Below are 21,490 nucleotides of genomic sequence, written 5' to 3' on the forward strand. Positions count from 1 at the left end.
CACGTTCTACTGTACACAGTAACTGAGTATGGGGTATATCAAGATTTCCAGAGGCAAAATGTTACATCGTCATGACACCAAGCGAGCCCGCCCTCGACGGATCACGAAGGGAGATGGGGTCGTTTGAAAGATAATTAACTTAAGTACCCCAACCACGCAGACCAAGTTAAGAGACACCAGCACGGACACTCCTAGTATCATCACCAGTGAGGAACAACTGTTTGCTGTACCTCTGCATAGACTTTGCAAGATTCGGCTATGGAACGCTGTGGTTCCGAGGATGATTTCTGCAATTTCCAGACTGCTGCCTTCCCAGGCTTATTCAATTGATTTCCTAAATGGACTCATCCAGATAGACCCTGCTAGGAAGAGGTGTATGTCAACCCAACCCCAATTCAGAACAGCTTCACAAGATGTACCCCTCCCTTATATCCTTTACGCAGACGAAAACATCGCTATCCCTTTTGCTACAAAGTCATCATTCCCCCGTCCATCTAGCCGTGCAAAGCAATACTTGCGCGTCATTCAGGGGCAAGGATGCAGCAGGAGAATAGACCAGGACTCTACTCTTTTCTAAATAAAGCCTATAGTTCTACTTACTCGGAAAGCTTTTACACTTTAGAGATGGTGCCTGGGCCCTCAAAGGCGAGGAAGAGCTGCTCATAATTCCGTCTACTAACCCTTCATGTTGATTACCCTATCGAGCTACAAGCCTCAAACGTACTTCCCATAAGCCCTAGTCATCTGACTATCGTGAACCCTTTAATGAAAAGTTCCCGTTGCTGTAGACAACCTCACTCTATCTTCACTGTCAACAATCACCATATGCACGACAAAAGTCTGCCGAACCTGAACTCTGGGGCAGCTATGCAGTGCCAACATCTTGGAAGACAATGAATGACAAGACACTCTCCGCGATAATTCCCTTTCCCTGGAGTAATTCCCCGCAACAGATCATTTTATCCCCCTTCTCAACCGGAAATATTCAGCATGCAAGCTTCACTCTTGCAACTGCAGCATCTCCGTCCCAGGTCCGCCAACTGGCGATCTTGACATAAATACGGCCCTGGTCTTTTCATCTCCAAAAAGACCCTTAGTCCAAGGCAACCAACCCCTTCTCACACCACGAATTACATACGCCACTCCGCACTTTCCCGAACACCCTCCGGCATAGAAAACTCCTCCAAACATGGACACCCTCCTCGGGTTGATCTTCCTGGCCATGTGGCTCACCCTCATCCCGCCATTCCAGTCTGTATTCCTCTGGGGGGCCAATCGCTCCCGCTACCTCGCCAGGGCGGTCTGGATCTGGGGCTGGGTCCTCATCTTCGCTCTGAATTTATTGCTGTATGAGCTCACGCAGGTCTACCTTGTGATCCTCGCGTTGCCACGTCCTCTGCCCGAGGTCCATGGGTCGGCGCCCCGGGAGGCTGTCTTGACGGCGCTGACTGAATTCGTCCATTCGGGCACCATCACCGGCAACTGGGACCTCTACATTCTACTCGGCCGGAACTGGGTGTCCGTCCTGCTGAAGATTTCGTTGTATTGGCTGATTATCGTTGCTCTCGCGGATCGACTCGTCAGGGAGGCGCGGAAGGCACTCGAGCGCCATGCGGAGCGTCATTTGAGGGCTGACTGGCAGGCGGCGCAGGGTGCGCTGGCCCGGCGGGCTCAGCTGGCTGAGCAGGACCACCACGGAAGCCATGACCACCACGAGGACCACCACCACCACCCTGACCAGCAGGATCAGCTGCAGCAGTGGGGCCGAGAGTGGAAGCCAGACTGGTCCCAGGCTCGATCCAGCAGGCGGGAATGCCAGGCCTGGCAGCTGGTTCGATCCAGCAGTGCAGACCGCCAGGCCAGGCAGACCCAGCAGGACTGGTACTTGGTTCGACCCCGAAGTCGGCACCGCCAGGCCATGCAGGCTCTGCAGGCTAGGCAGACTCTGCAGGACTGAAGGGTGGGAGAGAACTGTTACGGGAGGAAGAGGTGGATAATGGTGCGTCCGGCTAATCCTATACAACTGGGACCAACGCAACTAAACTCCATCAGAATCAACTATTAGACCTTGCTGTTCCTGGCTGGAATGAATCAATATCCTCGCATTGGACCTTGCTGACGTCTATGGTCAGGCTCTACTACCAACGTCTCCTGAGTCGCGCTCGCATCTGACGGGTACAACAATTGACGTCTACATTTCTCATATCTTCTCCGCTACTAATGTGATTACTATTTACCATTCGACTATCATGTGATTTATATTCTTTGTAGTACGTACCTCCTTCTCACGGCTCGCTTTCATCCATTAAGGGTCTAGAAGTGGCGGGGACCATTGTGATGTTCAAAATCCGAGATACAGGAGGGTGCTAGGGCTGATATTGGCAGCAGGGGGGCCAGGCTAGGCTAGTCTCACCAATCACAATTATGATATTGTCTTCAAGCATGAGATGGGCGGTCTACTTGCGCGGACACGTGAACTGCAACAACCCTATCTGCATAAATGCAATACCCTGGGTTGAACGTACTATGAGGGAGATCTGGTCTGGGGGGCATGGCTCGGCTGTATCAGCCATGACTATGCACAGCTGCACAAATCTAATGCATAGTTTGAGCATCATCCAGAGCGGAAAGTCGATGGGCAAAAAGAGATGGTCCCAGAGGGGCTCGAACCCTCGACTTTAACGTTATTAGCGTTACGCTCTAACCAACTGAGCTATGGGACCAGTTGATGTTAGACGTGTTTTTACTTGCATATATAGTTATTATTGCTCTACTATTCTCCATGGCAAGTTTTCTCCACAGCACACCAATACCCTCACTTCACTCATCACCCAAACTACAAGCTTGGATGCCTTTGGTATCTTTGGACTTATCTAGAGTTAGGACTGTAGCGTCCCTGATAGCTGCATAATCGTTTCTGCTTGTGCAGTCATCCAATGAAAGCCTAGGCGCGCAGGCCATTTCAGTCAGCGCAGACATATATACATGACCGCACTCAGTAGCAGGAAGCACGCCAGAATCCGAAAACGGTATTGGGGTATGCATGAGCTATTCCAACTATGATAGTATGCATGCCACCCACTGCGCCTGGAGCAGCCACAGCATTTATGCTAGTATTCAAACTGTCACCTGACCACACTGCGACTGTGAATTCCAGACTTGGTGGTCCAACTTCCTCCCACTTTCCATCACCATCTCCCTAATTATCCTCAAACACCGGCTCTGAGAGTCCTCTATGCCATGCAAACCGTCGAGCGTCTACTCATCACAAGATACTGCATCACAAGATACTGGATTCAGTCCGGAATAGAGCCCCAGCCGATCTGCCACTGCAGTGGCTGGTCCAGACACCCACACCACCGCGAATCACCACGATGTGTCATATTCACGACAAATGGCTCCACCAGCAGCCCTGATAGATAATGTGCCGACCCCCCCGCGAGAAATCAATAGTCTTGATTATTCTGTCCTCACGTCTTATCATTCATCCATTAATGTCTCCCTTACAAGAATGGCTGACCAATATTGAAAGTACCGCTCGACTCCGCGAGGTTCGGCTGCACGCAAAGAGTCACCATTCTGTCTCGTTTGACGATTCAGGGGATGGCAAGATGACCGCTGCACAGTGCTCTTTCCAACCAAACCAATGCGCGGAAGCCACGAGGAGACACCCAGGTTAACCTTTCACCATGGCTGATCTCCGACCACAGGTGACCACGATGATGATGATGATGACGGAGAAAGGATACCCTACCCCAAACAACCTCAAAACCCCTCAATCACCCCCAGAGAGTCGAATGAGGGTGGACTGGCGTTGTTCGGATACGCCCACTCGCCTCTGTCTGGGTTCCCCTGGCCCGAGGTCCATTCCCATCGGCCGGGTCCGATGGAGGCCATCCCGGCTAGTGGAGACATCATCGACGATCGCTTGCTACCAGCGGGGAAAGGAGGCGTCTCCGGGGCTCGCTTATGCTCAACACGCCTTACCCTGTGCGTACTGGCGAGTCACGACGTGCGTTTTCCAAGAAACCAAAAATCTGGGGAAACCTGGTCAATGCGGCCACGGGCACCGGCGATGACCGCTCGTCCGTCCGAACATCGGAGGGGTTTCTATAAAACGATCGAGGACTGGACAGGACACAAAGAACTATAGTGGGCTATCCTGCGCCAAAATTGACCGTCATTGAGCGTTGCAGGACAGGATCCTCGCCCGGTGGTGGGATTGTTGCCCAAGTACACTTGCTTGTTTCCCATGCTCTTGCGTGTTTTCCCACCGCGTCCGTTTTGAAGGTGCCAGCATGGCGCCCTATTTTGGCCTGCGAGGCTCGCAATTGCATCGTGCCATCATGTGGCTCGTGGTTTGCCCGGCCTTTGTGTGCTATGGCTACAACCAGGCCGTCACGGGGGGTCTCCTCACCCTCCAGTCGTTTGCCGACACCTTTCCGCAGATGAACACGCTCACCACGACGGGCGCCCAGCAGAACCACAACTCGACGATCCAGGGTATGCTCGACCGGCTCTCCCTCCCCTCTCCTTCTTTGTGACGCGGTCTTGACTGTCCACAGGCACGGTCATCGCGCTCTACACCGTTGGTGGCATCTTCGGATCTCTGTCCTGCATCTACCTGGGCGATCTCTTAGGTCGCCGACGAGTCATCTTCCTCGCATCGGCCGTTTCGATGGTTGGGGCCATTCTCATGGCCACCTCCTTCGGGCTGGCGCAATTCATCGTCGCTCGACTGGTCTTGGGACTGGGGACGGGCGGCTACGTGGCCACCGTGCCGGTGTGGCAGGCGGAGATCTCGCCCTCCAGCCAGCGAGGCGCCCATGTGGTGACCGATGGGATCTTCATCGGCGCCGGGATCACCCTGTCGCTCTGGATTGACTTTGGATTCTACTTTGTGACGGGGAGTTCGGTGTCGTGGCGATTCCCGCTCGCCCTCCAGGTGGTGCTGTCGCTGATGGTGATGGCCTTTGTCGGCTTCCTGCCCGAGTCGCCGCGGTGGCTGCTCATGCGCGGCCGCTCCGCGGAAGCCCGCGAGATCCTGGCGGCGCTGGCCGACGCCGCCCCCGAGGAGGCGGCGATCACGCTGGCCATGCGCGACATGGAGCGGTCGCTGGCGCTGACGGGCTCCGGCTCCTGGAAGGATCTCGTGCGGATGGGGCGGCAGCGTCTGTTCCACCGCGCGGTGCTGGCGGCCACGGGCCAGATGTTCCAGCAGATGTCGGGGATCAACCTCATCACCTTCTACGCGACCACGATCTTCCAACAGTACCTGGGCTTAGACGCGGTGCAGTCGCGCGTTCTGGCGGCGGCGATGTGCCTGACGCAGCCGCTGGGCGGGTTTCTCGCCTTCTTCACGATTGACCGCCTCGGACGCCGGGTGCTGATGCTGTGGAGCGCGGCGGGGATGTCGGTGTCGATGGCGATTCTGGCGGGCACTACCTCGCTGCCCAACCACACGGGGGCGCTGGTCGTGGCGGTGATCTTCCTGTTTGTGTTCGAGTTCATCTTCACGGTGGGCTACTCGGGGCTGACCTTCCTGTACGCGACCGAGGTGGCGCCGCTGCAGCTGCGGGCGGCCATCAGCGCCGTGTCGACGGCGGCCGTGTGGACGTTCAACTTCCTGCTCGCCGAGGTCACCCCGGTGGGCTTCGACACGATCTCGTATCGGTACTACATCATCTTTGCGGTGCTGAACGCGGCGATTGTGCCCACGGTGTATTTCTTTTTCCCCGAGACCAACGGCCGGTCGCTGGAGGAGATTGATGAGATTTTCCTGCAGTCGAAGAGCGTGCTGGACCCGCCGCGTCTGGCGCGCACTTTGCCCCGGATGCATCTGGCGGAGGGGGTGGATGAGACGGAGACGGAGTCTGGAGGGGAGAATGGGCCGGGGAAGCTGTGAGAATTGCATAATCAATAAATCTATGTTTCCTCTTTCTTGATAGTGCATACCCCATCATCTGATGCTGTATGGAAACCAACGAATCGTCAGGTTGATTGACGTCAGTGCGCAATGAAACCTCATCTGCCCCTCTTTTCGTATCCGGTTTACCCTCTTGTCCTTCTTGACCCTAAGCATCGACACCCAGACTACAGAAAACCAAGTGAAGTGAAGTGAAGTGAAGTGAATCTCGTATTCATTTTTCTCATATGATATCATCATTAAAACCGTGAGTAAATACTAAGGTATCCAGCACCCCCTCTTTTCTACCAGAGAAAACCCAAGCCGAGGATGAATTTACCGCACGCAGTAACCCCCATCAATCAACAAATCCGCGCCCGTAGTGTACGAGCTAGCATCAGAGACGAGATAGACATAAGCGCCCTTCAACTCCTTGGCATCGCCATTGCGACCCATGGGGATCATGCTCATCCACAGATCCTGCACCTTCTTATCGACAAAATCCGACAGCCCCGTATCGATATAGCCGGGGGAGATGCTGTTCACGCGGGCGAAATCGCGCCACTCGTTCGCCAACGAGCGCGCCATGTGGATGCACCCCGCCTTGGCGACATTGTAGGAGGTCTGCTCCTGCGGGAAGTTGGCGATGTGACCGGACATGCTGGAGGTGATGACGAAGCTGCCCTTGCCCTGCTTCTTGAAGTGCGGGCCAATCGCCTTGGCGCAGTGGAAGGTCCCGTTCAGATCGGTCTGGATGACCTCCTCCCAGTCCGAGACGGAGCCCTCGAGGATGCCGCTGTTGGCGGTGCGGCCCGCGTTGGCGATGAAGGCGTCCACGTGGCCAAAGTCCGCGATCACCGCGTCCACCAGCTGCTGCACGCTCTCGTAGTTGCCCACGTCGCACTTGTACGCCTTCGCCTTCACCCCGTAGGTTTTGGCCAGCTCCGCCGCGTTCTTCTCGCCCCCCTCGGGCCGCGAGGCGTAGGTGATGGCCACGTCGGCCCCCATCTCGGCGCAGCCGCGGGCGGCTTCAATGCCCATTCCGCGGGGTCCGGAGGCACCGGTGATGATGACGACCTTGCCCTTGAGGCTGAAGAGGTCCATGAGGCTGTTGGCGGAGGGGACGGGGATAGGCATGGTGGTGGTGTTGTAGTTTTGAGTAAGAGAGAGAGAGAGAGAGAGAGTTTTGGGAGGGAATTGAGTTTTGAGGAATTGAGTTGAGTGAATATGAATCAAAAAAATAAATCCAGGGGGATCAGCGAGGGGATATAAATACGAGGGGGAAGTAGGGATGGGTTATTGGGATATAGTGAGGGGAAACGAGGGAAACAAGTTGTTAGGGCCAGATTATGAAGTCATCCACCCGCACATGATGTCATCCTCTCCCAAACCCTCAAACCGGATCTTCTCTTCAACACAAGTGGAGTGAATGAAACTGTCCTCCACCACTGGTAAGAACAACCCACTTTTGTGCATGCTAAGTGAATCCACTCTCTCCCCCTCTCTTCTAGATGCTGAATCATCATCAATCACCATCAATCCCCCCTCCCCTCCCCCTGCCTATCGGCTCTGTTCGGTACTCTCCACCCCACTCGGCCCGGATGCAGGGTTCCATGACGCACTCGATCATTCACACCCGACCTTCACCGGGCTGCCGAACCAGGGTCCGAGTTTGCTTCTGTCTATAAAACAAAGTATGGGCTGCAGAAGGAAAAATCTGCACCCTCGAGCCTGCTGCCATTGCTGCAAATCATGAGTGCTGCTGTTCCGGAGGAGCGACGCCCGTCGATGCGTCGTGCGAGTACGGCGTATACCAATGATTTTGACGACTCGTTTTTTGGCCGGTGCGTGATGATATGCAGGAACGAGTCGGGGTTGTGGCATTGACATTCACGCAGGGTGCGATCGTTCTTCCATCGCGATCGCCACGTGGGCGTGGTCAGTCGCAATGAGTTGCGCGACAAGGAGGATCTGGAGATTCATACTTGGAATGGGAAGAGTGATCCGGACAATCCGTATGTGCACTGCCATTCTGGAGGCACTACTACCCCGAGACTAATCAGTGTAGATTCAACTGGACTCCCGCCTACAAGTGGACATTGACCGTCACCGTGTGCTTCATGTATGCTTCCTCCCCCCTCCGACTTTTTCCAACGACACAAGCTAATCGACCATTCCTCTCAGCTCCATCTTAACGGGTATCCCGGCCGGCTCCTATGGCTCGGGCAACGACTACATGGAACAGCGCTTCCACGTGCAAAACACCCCGTTTCCGAACCTCTACTGGGCGACGACCTCGTGGAACATGGGGGCCGCCTTCTGGCCGCTGATCTTCGTGCCGCTGACCGAGGCCTCCGGACGGATGCCGGGGTACTTTGTCGCGTACGTCCTGCTGATCATCTCGCTGTTCCCGTCGGCGTTTGCGCAGAACTACGCGACCCTGGTGGTGACGCGCTTCTTCGGGGGCGGGGCCTCCTCGGTCTCGATCAACATTGTGGGCGGCAGCATCAGCGACGTCTGGTATGGGGACCAGGCGCGCAGTCTGCCCATGTCGCTGTTTGGGCTGACGAGTGTGATTGGGATTGCGCTGGGGCCGTTTATTGGGTCGGCGATTGTGCAGATTCATAAGGAGGATCCATGGCGGTGGTATGTGATTTCCCCCTTCCTTTATGATGGGCTTGGCCGAAAATTGACAACAAGCTCTCTTGGAAGGATTTTCTACATCCAAATCATCTACCTCACCGGTCTCCTCCCCCTCTTCTGGTTCATCCTGCACGAGACGCGCGCGGACGTGATCCTCGCCCGGCGGGCCAAACGACTCCGACGCGAGACGGGGCGCCCCGTCTACGCGGAAGCCGAGCTGGACCACACGAGCATCTGGCGCCTCCTGCAGATCTCGTTTGAGCGGCCCACGCGCATGCTGGTGACGGAACCGGTAGTGATCTTCTTCACCCTGTGGATCAGCTTCGCCTGGGGGATTCTGTATCTGTTCTTCAGCAGTGTGGTGCAGACCTACTCGACCAACTACGGCTGGGGCACGCTGCAGACGGGGCTCATCCAGCTGGCGATCTCGGTCGGGGCGGTGATCGGCACCGCGGTCAACCCCCTCCAGGACTGGCTGTATCGCCACTCCGCCCGGCGGAATCGGGAGGTGGCCGGCCGCCCCATCCCGGAGGCGCGGCTGTACACCAGCGTGGCGGGCAGTCTGCTGTTCGCCGGCGGGCTGTTCTGGTACGGCTGGGCGAGTCGGCCCGACGTGCACTGGATCGTGCCCACCTGCGGTATCGCCGCCACCGGGCTGGGCATCTATAGTATCTACATGGCGGTCGTCAACTACCTGACGGATGCCTACGAGAAGTACGCCGCCTCGGCGCTGAGCGCGGCCAGTCTGGGGCGGAACTCCTTCGGCGCCTTCCTGCCCCTCGCCAGCTACGAGCTCTTCGATACCCTGGGCTACGGATGGGCGGGCTCGTTGCTGGGGTTTATTGGCTTGGCGCTGTCGGTGGTCCCGGTGGTCTTGATTCTCAAGGGGCCGGAGATCCGGCGACGGAGTCCGTTCATGCGCGAGTCGACCTTTGGGGCGGACGAGGAGGTCGAGGTCGAGGTGGAGAAGGAGGATGTGGAGGGGGCGGCGGGGGTGGCGGGGGCGCCCCGGGAGAGGGTGGTCACGATGAATGAAACCCGCCATACGGGGTTGCCGCAGCATGATGTGCGCAGGGAGCGGATGCGACGGGGGCGGACAGAGAGTGGACAGTGGGGCGGGGGGGAGGAGGAGGAGATGCTGGGGGAGGGATATCGAGCTTAGGGTTGTTGTACAGTACAATCATGTAAATGCATGACATTTCCCCCCTCCCAAGGCCCCTCCAACCCTAAGCAGCATAATTCTGATGCCAGGTATACTCCCCCCCAACCTCCCGCAACAACTCCCGAATCCGCACCGAGGCGGGCGTGGGCTCCCGCCCCAACACCTCCGCCATCAACCCATCCTCGACAACCGCCTCCCCCCGCGCAATCCCCTCATGCCACGAGAGCAGGCCCTCGAAGAACCCGCGCGCCTTGCCCCCTTCATCATCCGCCGCATTACGCTGCACAAACTCCTCGGGCCCGACAAACTCCACCCGCACCGGCTCGCGCCCCGCCGCCGCGCGGGCCTCATTAATATACTCCACAATCTGGTGAAAGGAGACCGCCTCGCGCGCACTCAACACCACAATCTGGTTTTTGTACGCCGCCCCGCCCCGCAGCAGGAGCCGCGCCGTCGCGTGGCCCAGTTCCTGGCGCGAGGTGAAGGTGACTCGCTGGGAATGCTCCAGTCCCTCGGGTGTGTGGCCTGTCGGGATGGGCAGGTAGAGGGTGGTGGAGGAGGGGTACCAGTTCAAGAAGAGGGGGAAGGCTTCCGTGTACAGGCCTTCGCGGATGGAGGTATATGCGACCCCGGAGCTGCCACGGCGATTAGTGGCTTGGATCAGAAACTGAGTGGGGCTTTGGGGGGGCTTACTCTTTTAGCATCGCCTCGGTCATGTAGTGTGCTTGCTGGACGGCGACGGCGGAGGTGGAGGTGTGGCCCCCGTAGGCGAGGGAGGTGTACCAGATCTATGGCCCTGCATCTTAGCACCTGGTCAAGATTAAAAATCTGGGCATGTGCTGGCACGTACATGCTTCACTCCCGCCTGTTGGGCGGCATCCACCACGCTCTGATGCTGGCGGCGACGGCGCTCGTTGTCAAAGGTGCTGGAACTGACGAAGAACAGATTCTCGACCTCCTGGAAGGCGGAGGCGAGCGTGGAGGGCTCGTTGTAGTCCACCACCCGGAAGGCGATGCCCTGGCGGGTGAACTCGGAGGCTTTGGCCGGGTTGGAGGAGGCGACGGCGAAGGAGGAGTGGGGGACGTGGGCGAGGAAGTATTCCAGGACGTGGGCGCCCAGGCCGCCGGTGACCCCGGTGAGGAGGTATTGGACCATTGGGTGTATCTGGCTGTGATGAATTGAGAGGGTGATGAAAATAGATGGTGATGAAAAATAGATGGTGATGAAAAACAGATCAAAAGGGCTATATGTAGTTGATTCCTGTAGTCTGTACTCCATACTAGTGGTTACTTCTGTATCACTTATAGTATAGCCTCAGGCTGATAAATCGGAGGGATTGGTAAGCCGTGCTGATGCGGGTGGACCGGGGCGGCTGCGGTCGCATTTTCTCGAATTGAAGGATTCAGATGGGTTGAAGAGATTCTAGAAGAGAAAGGGATTCGAATCTGGATTGGTAAAGAATCTGAATCTCGTGTTGGTGATGGATGGACACTCATGGAAGGACATGCCCTGCCCTGCAGAATGACAGCGCGCACGGCCCGTCTGTTTCCCATTTGGGGGAATTCTTGCGACCGGCGAGACTGACTTAGTAGTCGTCCACTTCATCCAGCAGAAGATCATGCAATCGTAACGTCTCCAGCATACAACACACGAGAAGACACTCGCACAGTACAGTCATGTCATTCATATTGGCAGGAAAAATTCATTCATACATTAAGTAGCCATGGTATTCATTTTCCCATCCTCCATCCCATCAAATCCCCCCTCAATTACTCCGGCATATGCTGGAATGGCTTGGCCAAATGTTCCTGACAGAAGGGCAACTTGCTGACCGTCCAGATCTCCGTGTCCTGCGCACGTCAGTCAGACTCCCCCTCTCTCTTCTTTACCCGGTGCATGGCATGGAAGGAGTGCACCTACCGGCTTCAGCTTCTTCTTGATGTCCGTGTCCAAGGTCCCCGCCTTGATGGCGATGATCTCCGGGGCCGCATCCGGGTCATGGGCGATGGGCGAGCCACATTCCGAGCAGAAGATGCGATGCACGGCTTTGCCCGAAGAACCTTTGCCCGCCCAGCTCTTGGTGGGGCCATTGATGGTGAGCTTGTCCTTGGGGACCACAGCGACCAGGGCTGCATTCCATTAGAAGATAAGACACTTGGTCAAGTCAAGTCACGAAGTAGAACAACATACAATAGGTCGAACCGCTCTGGCGCTGGCAATCGTCGCAGTGGTCGTAGCCAACCAGGGCGGGCTCCTCCACCTCGATGGTGTAGGTGACGGCCTTGCACAGACAGTGACCGGTCAACGGCATGTTTGGATGTGGATGTGATTGGGTTGAATAATTAGCAATAGCAATAGCGATCAAGGTACTCGTGAGGACCCTTGAGACCGCAGCGAGGAGGGGCAGTATTTATAAGGTGGTTGAGGTTGCCTCGTGTTGCGTTGGGTTCAAAGACAATCCACAACTCATTGACGACATGGCGGGGTCGCGGGGGGGTGGGTTTGGAGGGGCTGAACAACACTTGCGTCACTGTAACTCATTCATCCACATTCAAATTCCAAATACGAATGACACGAATGCCACGAATGGGTCTCACTGTTGAATGATTTGTCACTGTCCCTAATACAGCTCCGGTTCACAAACCAATCAGCCAGGTTGATGATCTCAATCATTCCCCCGCGATAAGAGGCAAGGCTTCCCACTAGCGATCCTCTGTCCGCCCGCTGTCACGATCGCCCCCAGCCATTTGGAATTGGCTCTTTTGATTATCCCGGCGAAATCAATTTGCATGTCAGGAGCTGATCCTCGAACAAAGTGCCTACAAACTAATCAAGATGTAAGCTCGCAAAACAGTCGATCCTAGCGCTCCGGGAAAGAGAGCAGTAGCTCAAGCGCCAGCCCTGACTCGTCCTTAAGCGACTATATAGCCAGCACTCTCCTGGTGCGCTATTGCGAGTGCTTATCATCGCTCAATTTACGGTTAAAAACCGAAAAAGGGTCAAGTACCCTCTAGATGCCCTGAGCTTGTGAATTTATCCCTAATGAGTGAGTGGCAATAATTCAATCTTCGACTTATAACTGGATTCAACAACTAACCGCTCACGACAGGAAAATGGTTTCAATTTATGTCTCGGCTGCACATAAAGTTGTGAGTTGATTCAGAAAGTGTAGATAGTCGCTTTTATCATCCTCACATCGACGTGGATGACCTGCAAAATCTCTCTCATTGATGCGTCATCGCTACCGGAAGACGTGTGGTCATCGAACTAGTTCTTCGGCCTATAGCTGAGACCATCGGGCTCGAGATGTGGAATATGTCTGGATCTTAGAGGCAGCAGAATCCTTTCCTGATCGGTCGTTCTAAGAAGATCAGTCTAGAATACAAGACCGGTGCACCATGCAGCCTAAGCTCTCTTGCACTTGTTGAGACGTGGATCCTGATAGGGCGGGACTGGATCTTGGTTGTGGCCGCGTTTGGAGGTGGGGGACCCAACCTGACGGAACGAGCCGAGCTCCCGGGAACTCTCCGATCCCACGGCCTCCGACATGAGGGCTATCAAGCAGATTCAGGGGCAGCTGGTCTTGTACGAGGAGCCAGTTAGTAGTGATCATCACGAATTGAGTGGAATTGTTGCACCCTTCCCGTGACCAACGGGCTGGTCGTTCCAATTACACATCGTCTTCGGCGCCTATCAATCATCCTCACTACTCCAAGCGTCTCCGTGTATGCCAGTGAGAAATGGGCTTGGGATATGGATAGGATGTGTTTTTCATTGGTCAAATACAGATTCACCCAAGGATGCAGAGGATGAGGACGCGCAGAGAGGAGCCGCTTGTGCCTCCTTGGGTGCCGAAAGAGGCCTGTCATCGCGGGGCGAAGTGCTTCAAGGCTATGATACAAAATGAACGCGTCAAAATACTAGCGAGCATACACATATCACCACAGGTACCGCAGCTCGATCACCAACAGATGGAATTAGGAATTATAGCATAATCATAATACAGCGAGATGTTCGTCGGGATCATAAATCACATCTCCGGCCAGATCCACTGGCGGCTACATTTCGCCTCGATCGGCCGCTCGGCCCCTCCTTGCCACAGCCCCTGAGACTGATTCAATGCCATCAGTCCGAATCAGATGTACTACCAGGCATCGAAGCGGGGATTACCACTTGGTCGGGCCAAAGGTACCGTTCGTCAACACCACCTGCACAGCCGTACCCAATGTATCCATCGTCCCATCGGCGATGTTCGTTCCCCACCACGAGGGGAAGCTGGCCCCAGTGAGATCAATGGTCAGGAAGATCAAGATGGTGCACAGATCCAATCCGACATCCAGACCGGCGGACAGAATGTAGTTGTAGTGCATCCACCAGCCACGGAACTTGTCGCGGATGTACTTGTTGAAGATCATGCCGACGAGACCCCAACTGAGGTAGTTGAGCGGGGTGGCCGGGGGGATGAGACCAGCACCCCCGAAGATCAGTGGCGCGTTGAGGAACCGAATGTTGGACTTGGGGTACATCCGGGCGCCGATATAGATGAGCACGGGCAGAAGGGCCCCCGCGAGCCAGAACCATTGCAGGTTGACATACATCTGCCCCGGAGAGAAGATGCGCTGCGGGCCAATGAGACCCCAGATCACCGAGGCGTTGAAGAAGACGCGACCGTTGGGGCAGGTGTAGTTGTTAACCTGGTCCAGGCTGCAGACGTCCTTGATGGTGGAGAGACCCCAGTTCATCACGGCGATCTGGACAATCGAAGACCAGACACCAGCGACCATCTGTCCAGCAAAAGAGACCCGGGGGGGGACTTTCATGTAGTGACCTAGGGAATGGTTAGCAGCATGATCCAGAGGCAGGCGGGGTGCGGAACCAGAGAATATTGCACATACCGAGCTTCATATCCTGGTTGAAGTAGAGTCCCTGGTACATGCTCATGTAACCGTAGGTCTTGAACAGCATCATGGCCATGGGCTTGCCCGGCTGGATATACCCGACGATGAACTCGGTCAAGACATTCAGTCCGATGGCGATGTTGGTCGATGCCTGGATAATCCCAATGGGCACGTACCAAATCACAGCAAGAATGACCGAGACGAAGAAAGCCCACCAGCTCAGGTGAGTGGGATAACCCAGCACAAGACCAAGACCAACGGCCAACATGGCAACCAGAATTCCGGCGTACCACCAGAGGGGCACCGGCTTGAAGCGAGCCATCAGGCGGCCATGGACGTCCTCCTCTTCCTGACCGAACTTGCGGAAACGCACCCAGAGTTCGCTACCGTGGAACAGTCCGGTGTGGACGAGGAGGGCGATGATGGTGGCGAATGAGAGACCATAGCACAGGGCAAATGTGGTGGATAAGAACAGGGGGGAGTATGCTTCGTACGCCTTCACATCCAGAGTGAAGTCCGAGGTCATAATTTTAGTCACGTTGTACGAGCTGGCCGTGTTGTCGTAACTGCTGGAATCACTGATAGGCAAGTACTTGCCATACCACAGTCCGCTGAAATGAATGCCGATGGTCGTGATCCAGAAAAAGATCACCATGCCAATGAGGGTGTTGGCAATCGCATGCCAGGGGGCAATGAGGGGACTGAAGTTGAAGCCCGAGACTTGCGTCCAGTCAAATGTCATGGGAATTAGTGACAAGCCAGTCGAACCGCCGAAGAGCTGATTGACCACCGGGCTCTGGGGCTTGATCCAGGTCACCCAGGCGAAGATACTCAGGAACGGCGCGATGAGACCCGGGAAGAAATACCAGCAGAAGGACCCGATCATCACGTACAGGAAGAAACGGTACTTGCCGATCTTCCAGCCATTGACCTTGGATGGATCTGGCTTGCGAGTATCGTGGAGCGCGGTGAAGAGAGCGCAATTGATGAGAGTGGACGGCCAAATCATAGCCGCGGGGGCCACCAAGAACTGATGGAAGAATCCCGCCAGACCAAAGCCGAGCATCTGGGTCGAGATACACATCAGGATCTCGAAGCCCCATCCGAAGCGCTGCTTGTAGAAGGCGCGCTGAGCCAGCAGAACGTCCGTCGCATAAGCTGCACCACCACCAAACGTGGCGTTGGCCATAATGACAATGAGCGCATGCTCCTTTTTGCTGAAGGGACCCGGGTTCAGATTGAACTTGAGTCCAAACAGACTGAGTTGCTTGTTGGGCATGACCTTGGACCAAGCCATACCTACGGGGTAGGCGACCACCTGGGCGACATATGAGGGGATGACGATGTAAGGGTCGCGCATGGAGAAGAGCATGTTCAAAGCCGAACCGATCGTCGCGAAGATCAGGCCGATGGTCCAGGCGCGAATGGTGTTGGTGTGGCCCCCTTCGTCATAGTTCGGCACGGCAGCGCGGACTTCGGGGTAGGGCGAATCGTCCAGCAGCTCATGGGCCATGCCGGAGAGGGCCCCTTTGTCGGTGGTGTGGAGGGCTTCATCGATTTCGTCGGCGACTTCATCAGGGAGGTTGGGATCCCACTGATGTTGGAGTTTCAGGTTCTTGAGGTGAGCGGCGGTTTCCTCCGGGGCTGCTTCATCAGCCACCGAAGTGGAGTAGGCCACTTCCTTCTCGTGCATCGTTTGTGGTCAGACCAACAGAGCCACAGATGATGGAAGGAAAAGTTGGGAAGACTGGGAGATTGAGATCGCCCAGTGGAAGGATATGTTGGACAACTTAATTGAGGTTGGTGTTGAGGGACGGAAGGAAGACCAAGAAGAAGCAGCCCACGAACCGGCGGAGGAAGGCAACTACATATACAGCCCATCTGACCTTCCAATCGCGGCTAGTCACTGCGATGGACATCGAAGGCCGACGGTAGCCCGGTGCATGTCGCGATGGCGAAAAATAGATTGGGTTGCTGATAGGAGCGGCCAGTGAATGAAGTCGAGGCTATCTCTGCGGCTATCAGCCAGCCTACCCCGGTTCGTTCGCCATGTGTCAGTCTAATGTAACCTGGTATCACCACCACTTCCCTCCATCCTTCCAATCACAGGGAATCACTAGCGAAAACTGGGGGAGACTAGGTTGAATTGGAACATGGTCAGGCCATGATGCATAAGGCGTGTGCCACCTGCACGGCCCTTTATCCCGCCCTTCCATACCGGCTTCGCTTGCAGCGTCTGTGCCAGTGCGCCCTAGCAGTGAACAACAGTGACTCACAGTGCAAGCCAGGATTGAATGTTTTCCGTGGTCACGGGGGGTGGGTGAATAGAGTGGAAATGCACAGGCCAAGAGTGGGCATTGTGAGGTGCTCAAAGACCGAAATCGACTTAGGGGCTATCATGGCTGGCATTTGGGAATGGGGATCAAGCTCGGCCGTTCAGTGCATTGACCCGAGAGACCGAGGTTTTAGCGGGTATCACTCTAATTTCGAGTCCATATTATCAATTGGATTCCCGATCTCTGGGGGATTGGGTGGAAGACTAGCGGAATCGGAGTAATATCTTAGGTTGGATTACAATTGGATCATTGTGACTGTACGTTCGCCGCTGGTGGCAAGTCATTTTTCAAGCAGCTGAACATGGGGGGGTGGGAAATAAACCGAGCTAATCCCCGCGTGCATGAATGGTGGTAACACTGGGCTGGCCGCTGATAAGTGAAGTTTTTCCCCAGGCCAGCCATCGGGGAGGCCGTACTAATCCTCTTTTGGTGTCAGGCTTGTTCACGATAAGCTAGCGTGGCGCCCTTTGCTCATTCTTGGTTGACGCACACCAATCCGGTGAAGGTCAGACAAGCCACCGCCGCTTTACTCCGTAGACTATCCTCCAGCTTGGCTAATTATTGGCTTTCACTCCCAAAGTCTTAATGCAGCCAGTTGTCTAGGCAGGGATTCTTCCATCCTTCCGTCGTCGGCCTTCCGTGCAGAGTCCCGATGGTTGGGACAAGGGGCAACCCAATGGCTGAACACAGCACTGCACCAACGTCGAATGTAAGGCGATGCAGATTATACGTCAGGAGTGGCAATGAATGTCATTCACAGCATCAAAACCCAGTCCAAAGTAAGCCCTTGTGTAGTTGTTGTTGTCGATCCCAAAAGGTGGCATGTCAGAATGATGTGAAGCCCATTGATAAGGGATCATCAGAGCAAAGGCGGTCAGATTCCGGGGAGATTGAACGGAGTACCTTTTGATTGTAGGATTTAGCCGGTTCCGGAAGGTATTGGTAATTACTATCGCGTGATACGAATGTGTGCATGTTCGATAACACCCGGAGCAAATCCCTCTGGACTCCGTAGTTGCTCCGAATCTCCCCCCGCTGTATGCGCTGAACTTGCATGCAATCTTGGCTCATCCATGCTTGCTTTTTGATCTCAATTGAAATCGACGGTCGCACTCGAATGGTATTAACTTCGATGTGTGCGGCCTAATCTGACACTGGTCCTACATCGTGCTGGATAAGGCGTAAACGTCTGACTGTCGGAGGATCTCCACCCCTGAACCACACATAGACCTGATAGAGAGTTTCGGCTGTCGGAGAAAAGGTCCATCTCAAACAAAACCGTAGTAAGCCCTGGACAGCGTGGACAGTATGGATCTCCCTGGAGGCTTCCTCTGATACCAGGTGGGATTCCGCCCCCTCTGCCCAGCCGGATTGGTTGCGGCTACTTCGTATCCCACCTCCAGCAGCTCATGTCTCTCACACACCATTCTGGCCGCCCGATTTCCTATTCTGGGGACCTCCGTTGCCTCCTGGGCACGGATGCCTTTTTTTTTCGGTGATTTTTCCAAGTGTATCTGGCCCCCTTGAACTAGCGCTTGTTTATAACGAAGTTAACTAACGCCAGCTATCTGTGATTAGATAAAGGATGTCGCTGTCCCATAACGGCTACCCAGCAACGTCGCTAAGGAGGCAAACTGGAATCCTCCCCGTAGACGGTGTGTGTCATTCGGGAATTCTCGCCTACCCGCGGAGGACGATAACGACACTTTGGGCCAATCGAGTGAGGCTTCGATGACCTCGAGTCCGTTCATCCACACGTGCGCTATGATCTATCATCTCAGCGTGAGCCATGGTGCGTGGTGTTCGCGACTAGCGTGATCGAGGGATGGTGTGGCAAGCGAACGAGTTATCGGGACATGATCACCTGCTCATCTGGTCGGCAAAACGATGTACCTCAGCGGTGGCATCAGTGGCGCGAGCTCGCTTGCAGCTCGTTCGTCCCTTCCGTCTTCGATCCCGCCCTCGTGGCGTCTGTGGACAGCTTCCTATGAGACGCCGCCGACCCGCTTGTACAATACAGAAGCAAAACGGCTGAAGTGACGCGGCCTAGGCTATCGTCCCTGCAGCAGGCCAGACCGAGCCATACGGCTCGGTCGCTTGCAGCAGACCGTCGTTGCTTAGTGCCCATTCGAAATCCGCAAGGAATTGTTCGTCGAACAAGACGGGATCTTGCCGGTCTACCAAACCACTGGGCGCGTTGGGTGGTCCGCTTGACTGGTGGAAATCTGAGTCGACTGTTATCTCCGAGTCAGTAGAGCCGTAGTCGTTGGCCGTGGTGGGGCAAGCAACACACCTCCTTCCGCCACTGTTCCATGGGCGGCACTAGAATGATAGAACTGTGGCTCGAATTCGTCGCGCCACCACCAGATCGTATCGATAACGGGGCTGAGAACCAATCGGCTGCGAATCTTGAGGGCAATGAATTCGGTTCCATCTGCTTTCCGAAACGCCCTGGAGCTGTTCCATAGCTGATTCATCACGATCGCGATCTTGGAGGCGGTATCGTAAACATCAACTGACATGCGTCTAGCCATGTTAATCGCGCTGAACAGTGCCTTTTTACCTCGTTCAATGTCAACATCGGGATGAGTGGAGCATTTGAGGATTCGAAGAAGAGCCGATGCGGGGAGAAGGAGTCCGTAGGTGATCTGCATCGGAGCACTGGCAAGATTCTCCATGGCCCTCCCGATTTCCTGGATGCAATCAATCGTCCTACAAGCCGTCGTTACGACTCGTGCGAGACAGTCGGATTCATGAATAGTCTGGTTCTTGAACAGATGGAACATTTGAACACACAAGCGGCACGTGGTTGTGTGAAGACGATCATTCGCTGGTCTAGATCAGTTCTGACTTAGTGCGGTCAAGCCGGGCATATTACCTGAGTTCACGTGGGCTTCGAGCTCAGTTGCCTGGCTCTCGAAGGTGCGCAAGAGGATATCAAACGATCTTTCCTGCTCAGCCGACATGGTTCGAATTCCGAATTCCAGCACGGCTGCGCTACATCGAGCAATCAATCCTAGGCATTTGAGTTCCAGTGCTAGGGAAGGGGCGATCTTCTGGGATACAACTTGCTGCTGGCCTAGGTCCTGTTGCAGATCTACCATAGACCGAGGGCATTGTCCCTTAGTGACACAGGCGCTATTCATGTTTAGCATTCGATCGATAACAAACGCGATGGTGTTATCTTACCGTTGGTATACAACGACACAACGAGCCCATAGCTCGGAGCGTCGAGCCATGTCCGCTTCTGATGGTGCAGGAATGTTTCTCTTGGCAAACTCATGACTGTATAGTGGAATATGCAAGCCATTCTGCATGGCGATGTGGAGAAGCATGCCGCTCAGAGGGAACATTGCATCGGTCTTGTTGATTTCCTTCGGAAAGGGCCAGGTGAGGACCAGCAACAACCCCTGAATGATGTGCCAAGCCGGAGCGCTGGATGTGACGGAAAGCAATGCCATCTCGACAATGCTCGGGGAGATGGCCATTAGTAGTGTGGGATTGTCCGTGTAAGATCGTGACGCGACACCGATAATGGCCCAAAACAGGAAACTTGACTGGGTGTAGTAGGCATCCGGCGGGGTTTGCGGATCGAGGATGGGCAAAAAGCAGGCATATTGTCGGAAGAATCTAGATGTGTGTCAATTTCAACAGCAGCATAATACTTTTACCGCAATACGCACAGTTGGAACAGTTCATCGATCTCAGACCCTGTCAAATGGACATTTTTCAATGTTCGCGACTCTGTTGGTGTCGGAAGGCGATCTGGAACCGCGGTGATTCTGGAATAAGATAAACTCGGGCTTAAGTGGGGTGTGAGCTGCTGTGAATAGACGATCGAAGTAGTCTGTGGGTGAGGAGGAAGATTCGAGTCCGCTGCGGTTGGTGTGGGATGGACTACTTCCATCTCCGCCGCTGCCGTCAACATGGCAATGGGAGACTGTTGCAGCGATTCGGAATGCGAGCCACTCAGTTTCCGGCGTAACTCATCAGTCTCTTGCTCGAGCTTGGACAGGCGTCTATGACTGCTGTAAGAGCTACGATGTTTGTTCTCCTGGATGAGCAATCACGTACAGACGCTTGTGTTCTCTGCGGAAAGGGTCCGAGATGATGCAACGGGTTTTCATCTTCGTGCAACGGGAGCATGGAAGGTCTGCATTCATGTACGCATCGCATTTTGCCTGATTGGAACTTGAGTGAGAAAAGGTCATTTGGAGCAGTACAGTGATTCTACCTTTTGTTGGCGACACTCGGTGCAAGCTTTTTTGGCCCGTCGGAGCGAGGGTCTAGAATGTCGTTAGAGAAGCCATCGCCTCTGCTGAGAGATACTCACGAATTGGCCTGTGAGTTCATAGTTCCACAAGCAAGCACTCTGTGCGAGCCTGCGAGGCTGTTGGCGTTATGGATGATGCCGAAGCTGGTGATGGTGAAGTTGTGAAGGTTGAAGGTGTCGCCGGGTCCGCTTAGCGGCGGGAAACCGCCCGGAGATAATGTCAGCATCTTTAATCTCCGCGTCATCCATTGGAGGACCTCCTAAGCTACTGT

At 55.1% G+C, this 21,490-nt stretch overlaps 8 protein-coding genes and 1 non-coding gene across 9 annotated transcripts; 3 read left to right on the forward strand and 6 right to left on the reverse strand.

Moving 5' to 3' along the window:
- Positions 1-1,189: 1,189 nt before the first annotated feature.
- BP01DRAFT_366905 (uncharacterized protein) lies at positions 1,190-1,957 on the forward strand (the record flags this gene model as incomplete). The annotated part of the gene is made up of 1 exon (XM_025576428.1): positions 1,190-1,957. The coding sequence occupies one exon, from the start codon at positions 1,190-1,192 to the stop codon at positions 1,955-1,957; it is 768 nt and encodes a 255-aa protein (XP_025429878.1).
- Positions 1,958-2,649: 692 nt separating this feature from the next.
- Positions 2,650-2,723, reverse strand: BP01DRAFT_t210. The gene has a single exon. It is a non-coding gene; the product is annotated as a tRNA-Ile (tRNA).
- A 1,575-nt stretch (positions 2,724-4,298) lies between these two features.
- Positions 4,299-5,866, forward strand: BP01DRAFT_322210 (putative MFS sugar transporter; the record flags this gene model as incomplete). The annotated part of the gene is made up of 2 exons (XM_025572753.1): positions 4,299-4,503; positions 4,566-5,866. Coding segments are annotated over 2 exons (1,506 nt in total), but the record flags the coding sequence as incomplete, so codon positions are not given.
- A 257-nt stretch (positions 5,867-6,123) lies between these two features.
- BP01DRAFT_358080 (SDR family oxidoreductase) lies at positions 6,124-7,194 on the reverse strand. Its single transcript, XM_025575351.1, has one exon. The coding sequence runs from the start codon at positions 7,040-7,042 to the stop codon at positions 6,242-6,244; it is 801 nt and encodes a 266-aa protein (XP_025429880.1). The 5' UTR covers positions 7,043-7,194; the 3' UTR covers positions 6,124-6,241.
- A 668-nt stretch (positions 7,195-7,862) lies between these two features.
- BP01DRAFT_358081 (synaptic vesicle transporter) lies at positions 7,863-9,792 on the forward strand. Its single transcript, XM_025575352.1, has one exon. The coding sequence runs from the start codon at positions 8,211-8,213 to the stop codon at positions 9,708-9,710; it is 1,500 nt and encodes a 499-aa protein (XP_025429881.1). The 5' UTR covers positions 7,863-8,210; the 3' UTR covers positions 9,711-9,792.
- On the reverse strand, positions 9,775-10,866 carry BP01DRAFT_299793 (putative NmrA-like family protein; the record flags this gene model as incomplete). Its single annotated transcript, XM_025571963.1, has 3 exons — positions 9,775-10,345; positions 10,404-10,498; positions 10,561-10,866. The coding sequence occupies 3 exons, from the start codon at positions 10,864-10,866 to the stop codon at positions 9,775-9,777; spliced, it is 972 nt and encodes a 323-aa protein (XP_025429882.1).
- A 529-nt stretch (positions 10,867-11,395) lies between these two features.
- Positions 11,396-12,136, reverse strand: BP01DRAFT_358084 (GFA family protein). Its single transcript, XM_025575353.1, has 3 exons — positions 11,902-12,136; positions 11,632-11,840; positions 11,396-11,561 (listed from the first exon to the last, which is right to left on the reverse strand). The coding sequence occupies exons 1-3, from the start codon at positions 12,020-12,022 to the stop codon at positions 11,481-11,483; spliced, it is 411 nt and encodes a 136-aa protein (XP_025429883.1). The 5' UTR covers positions 12,023-12,136; the 3' UTR covers positions 11,396-11,480.
- Positions 12,137-13,488: 1,352 nt separating this feature from the next.
- optB (small oligopeptide transporter, OPT family) lies at positions 13,489-16,420 on the reverse strand. Its single transcript, XM_025579701.1, has 2 exons — positions 14,607-16,420; positions 13,489-14,539 (listed from the first exon to the last, which is right to left on the reverse strand). Exons 1-2 carry the CDS (start codon positions 16,300-16,302, stop codon positions 13,878-13,880), a joined length of 2,358 nt encoding a protein of 785 aa, XP_025429884.1. The 5' UTR covers positions 16,303-16,420; the 3' UTR covers positions 13,489-13,877.
- Positions 16,421-18,991: 2,571 nt separating this feature from the next.
- On the reverse strand, positions 18,992-21,445 carry BP01DRAFT_416929 (Zn(II)2Cys6 transcription factor; the record flags this gene model as incomplete). Its single annotated transcript, XM_025579227.1, has 8 exons — positions 18,992-19,179; positions 19,239-19,775; positions 19,824-20,083; positions 20,135-20,575; positions 20,629-20,964; positions 21,020-21,126; positions 21,180-21,231; positions 21,279-21,445. The coding sequence occupies 8 exons, from the start codon at positions 21,443-21,445 to the stop codon at positions 18,992-18,994; spliced, it is 2,088 nt and encodes a 695-aa protein (XP_025429885.1).
- Between the last annotated feature and the right edge of the window lie 45 nt (positions 21,446-21,490).

The sequence above is a fragment of the Aspergillus saccharolyticus genome (genome assembly GCF_003184585.1).
Source record: "Aspergillus saccharolyticus JOP 1030-1 unplaced genomic scaffold BP01scaffold_23, whole genome shotgun sequence".
Taxonomy (NCBI): Eukaryota; Fungi; Ascomycota; class Eurotiomycetes; order Eurotiales; family Aspergillaceae; genus Aspergillus; species Aspergillus saccharolyticus.

Excerpts from the sequence above, each read along its gene's own strand:
- BP01DRAFT_358080 (XM_025575351.1), bottom strand. The coding sequence starts at position 7,042 with ATGCCTATCCCCGTCCCCTCCGCCAACAGCCTCATGGACCTCTTCAGC.
- BP01DRAFT_358081 (XM_025575352.1), top strand. The coding sequence starts at position 8,211 with ATGGGGGCCGCCTTCTGGCCGCTGATCTTCGTGCCGCTGACCGAGGCC.
- BP01DRAFT_358084 (XM_025575353.1), bottom strand. The coding sequence starts at position 12,022 with ATGCCGTTGACCGGTCACTGTCTGTGCAAGGCCGTCACCTACACCATC. Across the intron at positions 11,841-11,901 it reads CCAGAGCGGTTCGACCTATT|CCCTGGTCGCTGTGGTCCCC; the intron begins GTATGTTGTTCT and ends AATGGAATGCAG. Across the intron at positions 11,562-11,631 it reads TCAAGAAGAAGCTGAAGCCG|GACACGGAGATCTGGACGGT; the intron begins GTAGGTGCACTC and ends TGACGTGCGCAG.
- optB (XM_025579701.1), bottom strand. The coding sequence starts at position 16,302 with ATGCACGAGAAGGAAGTGGCCTACTCCACTTCGGTGGCTGATGAAGCA. Across the intron at positions 14,540-14,606 it reads CAACCAGGATATGAAGCTCG|GTCACTACATGAAAGTCCCC; the intron begins GTATGTGCAATA and ends ACCATTCCCTAG.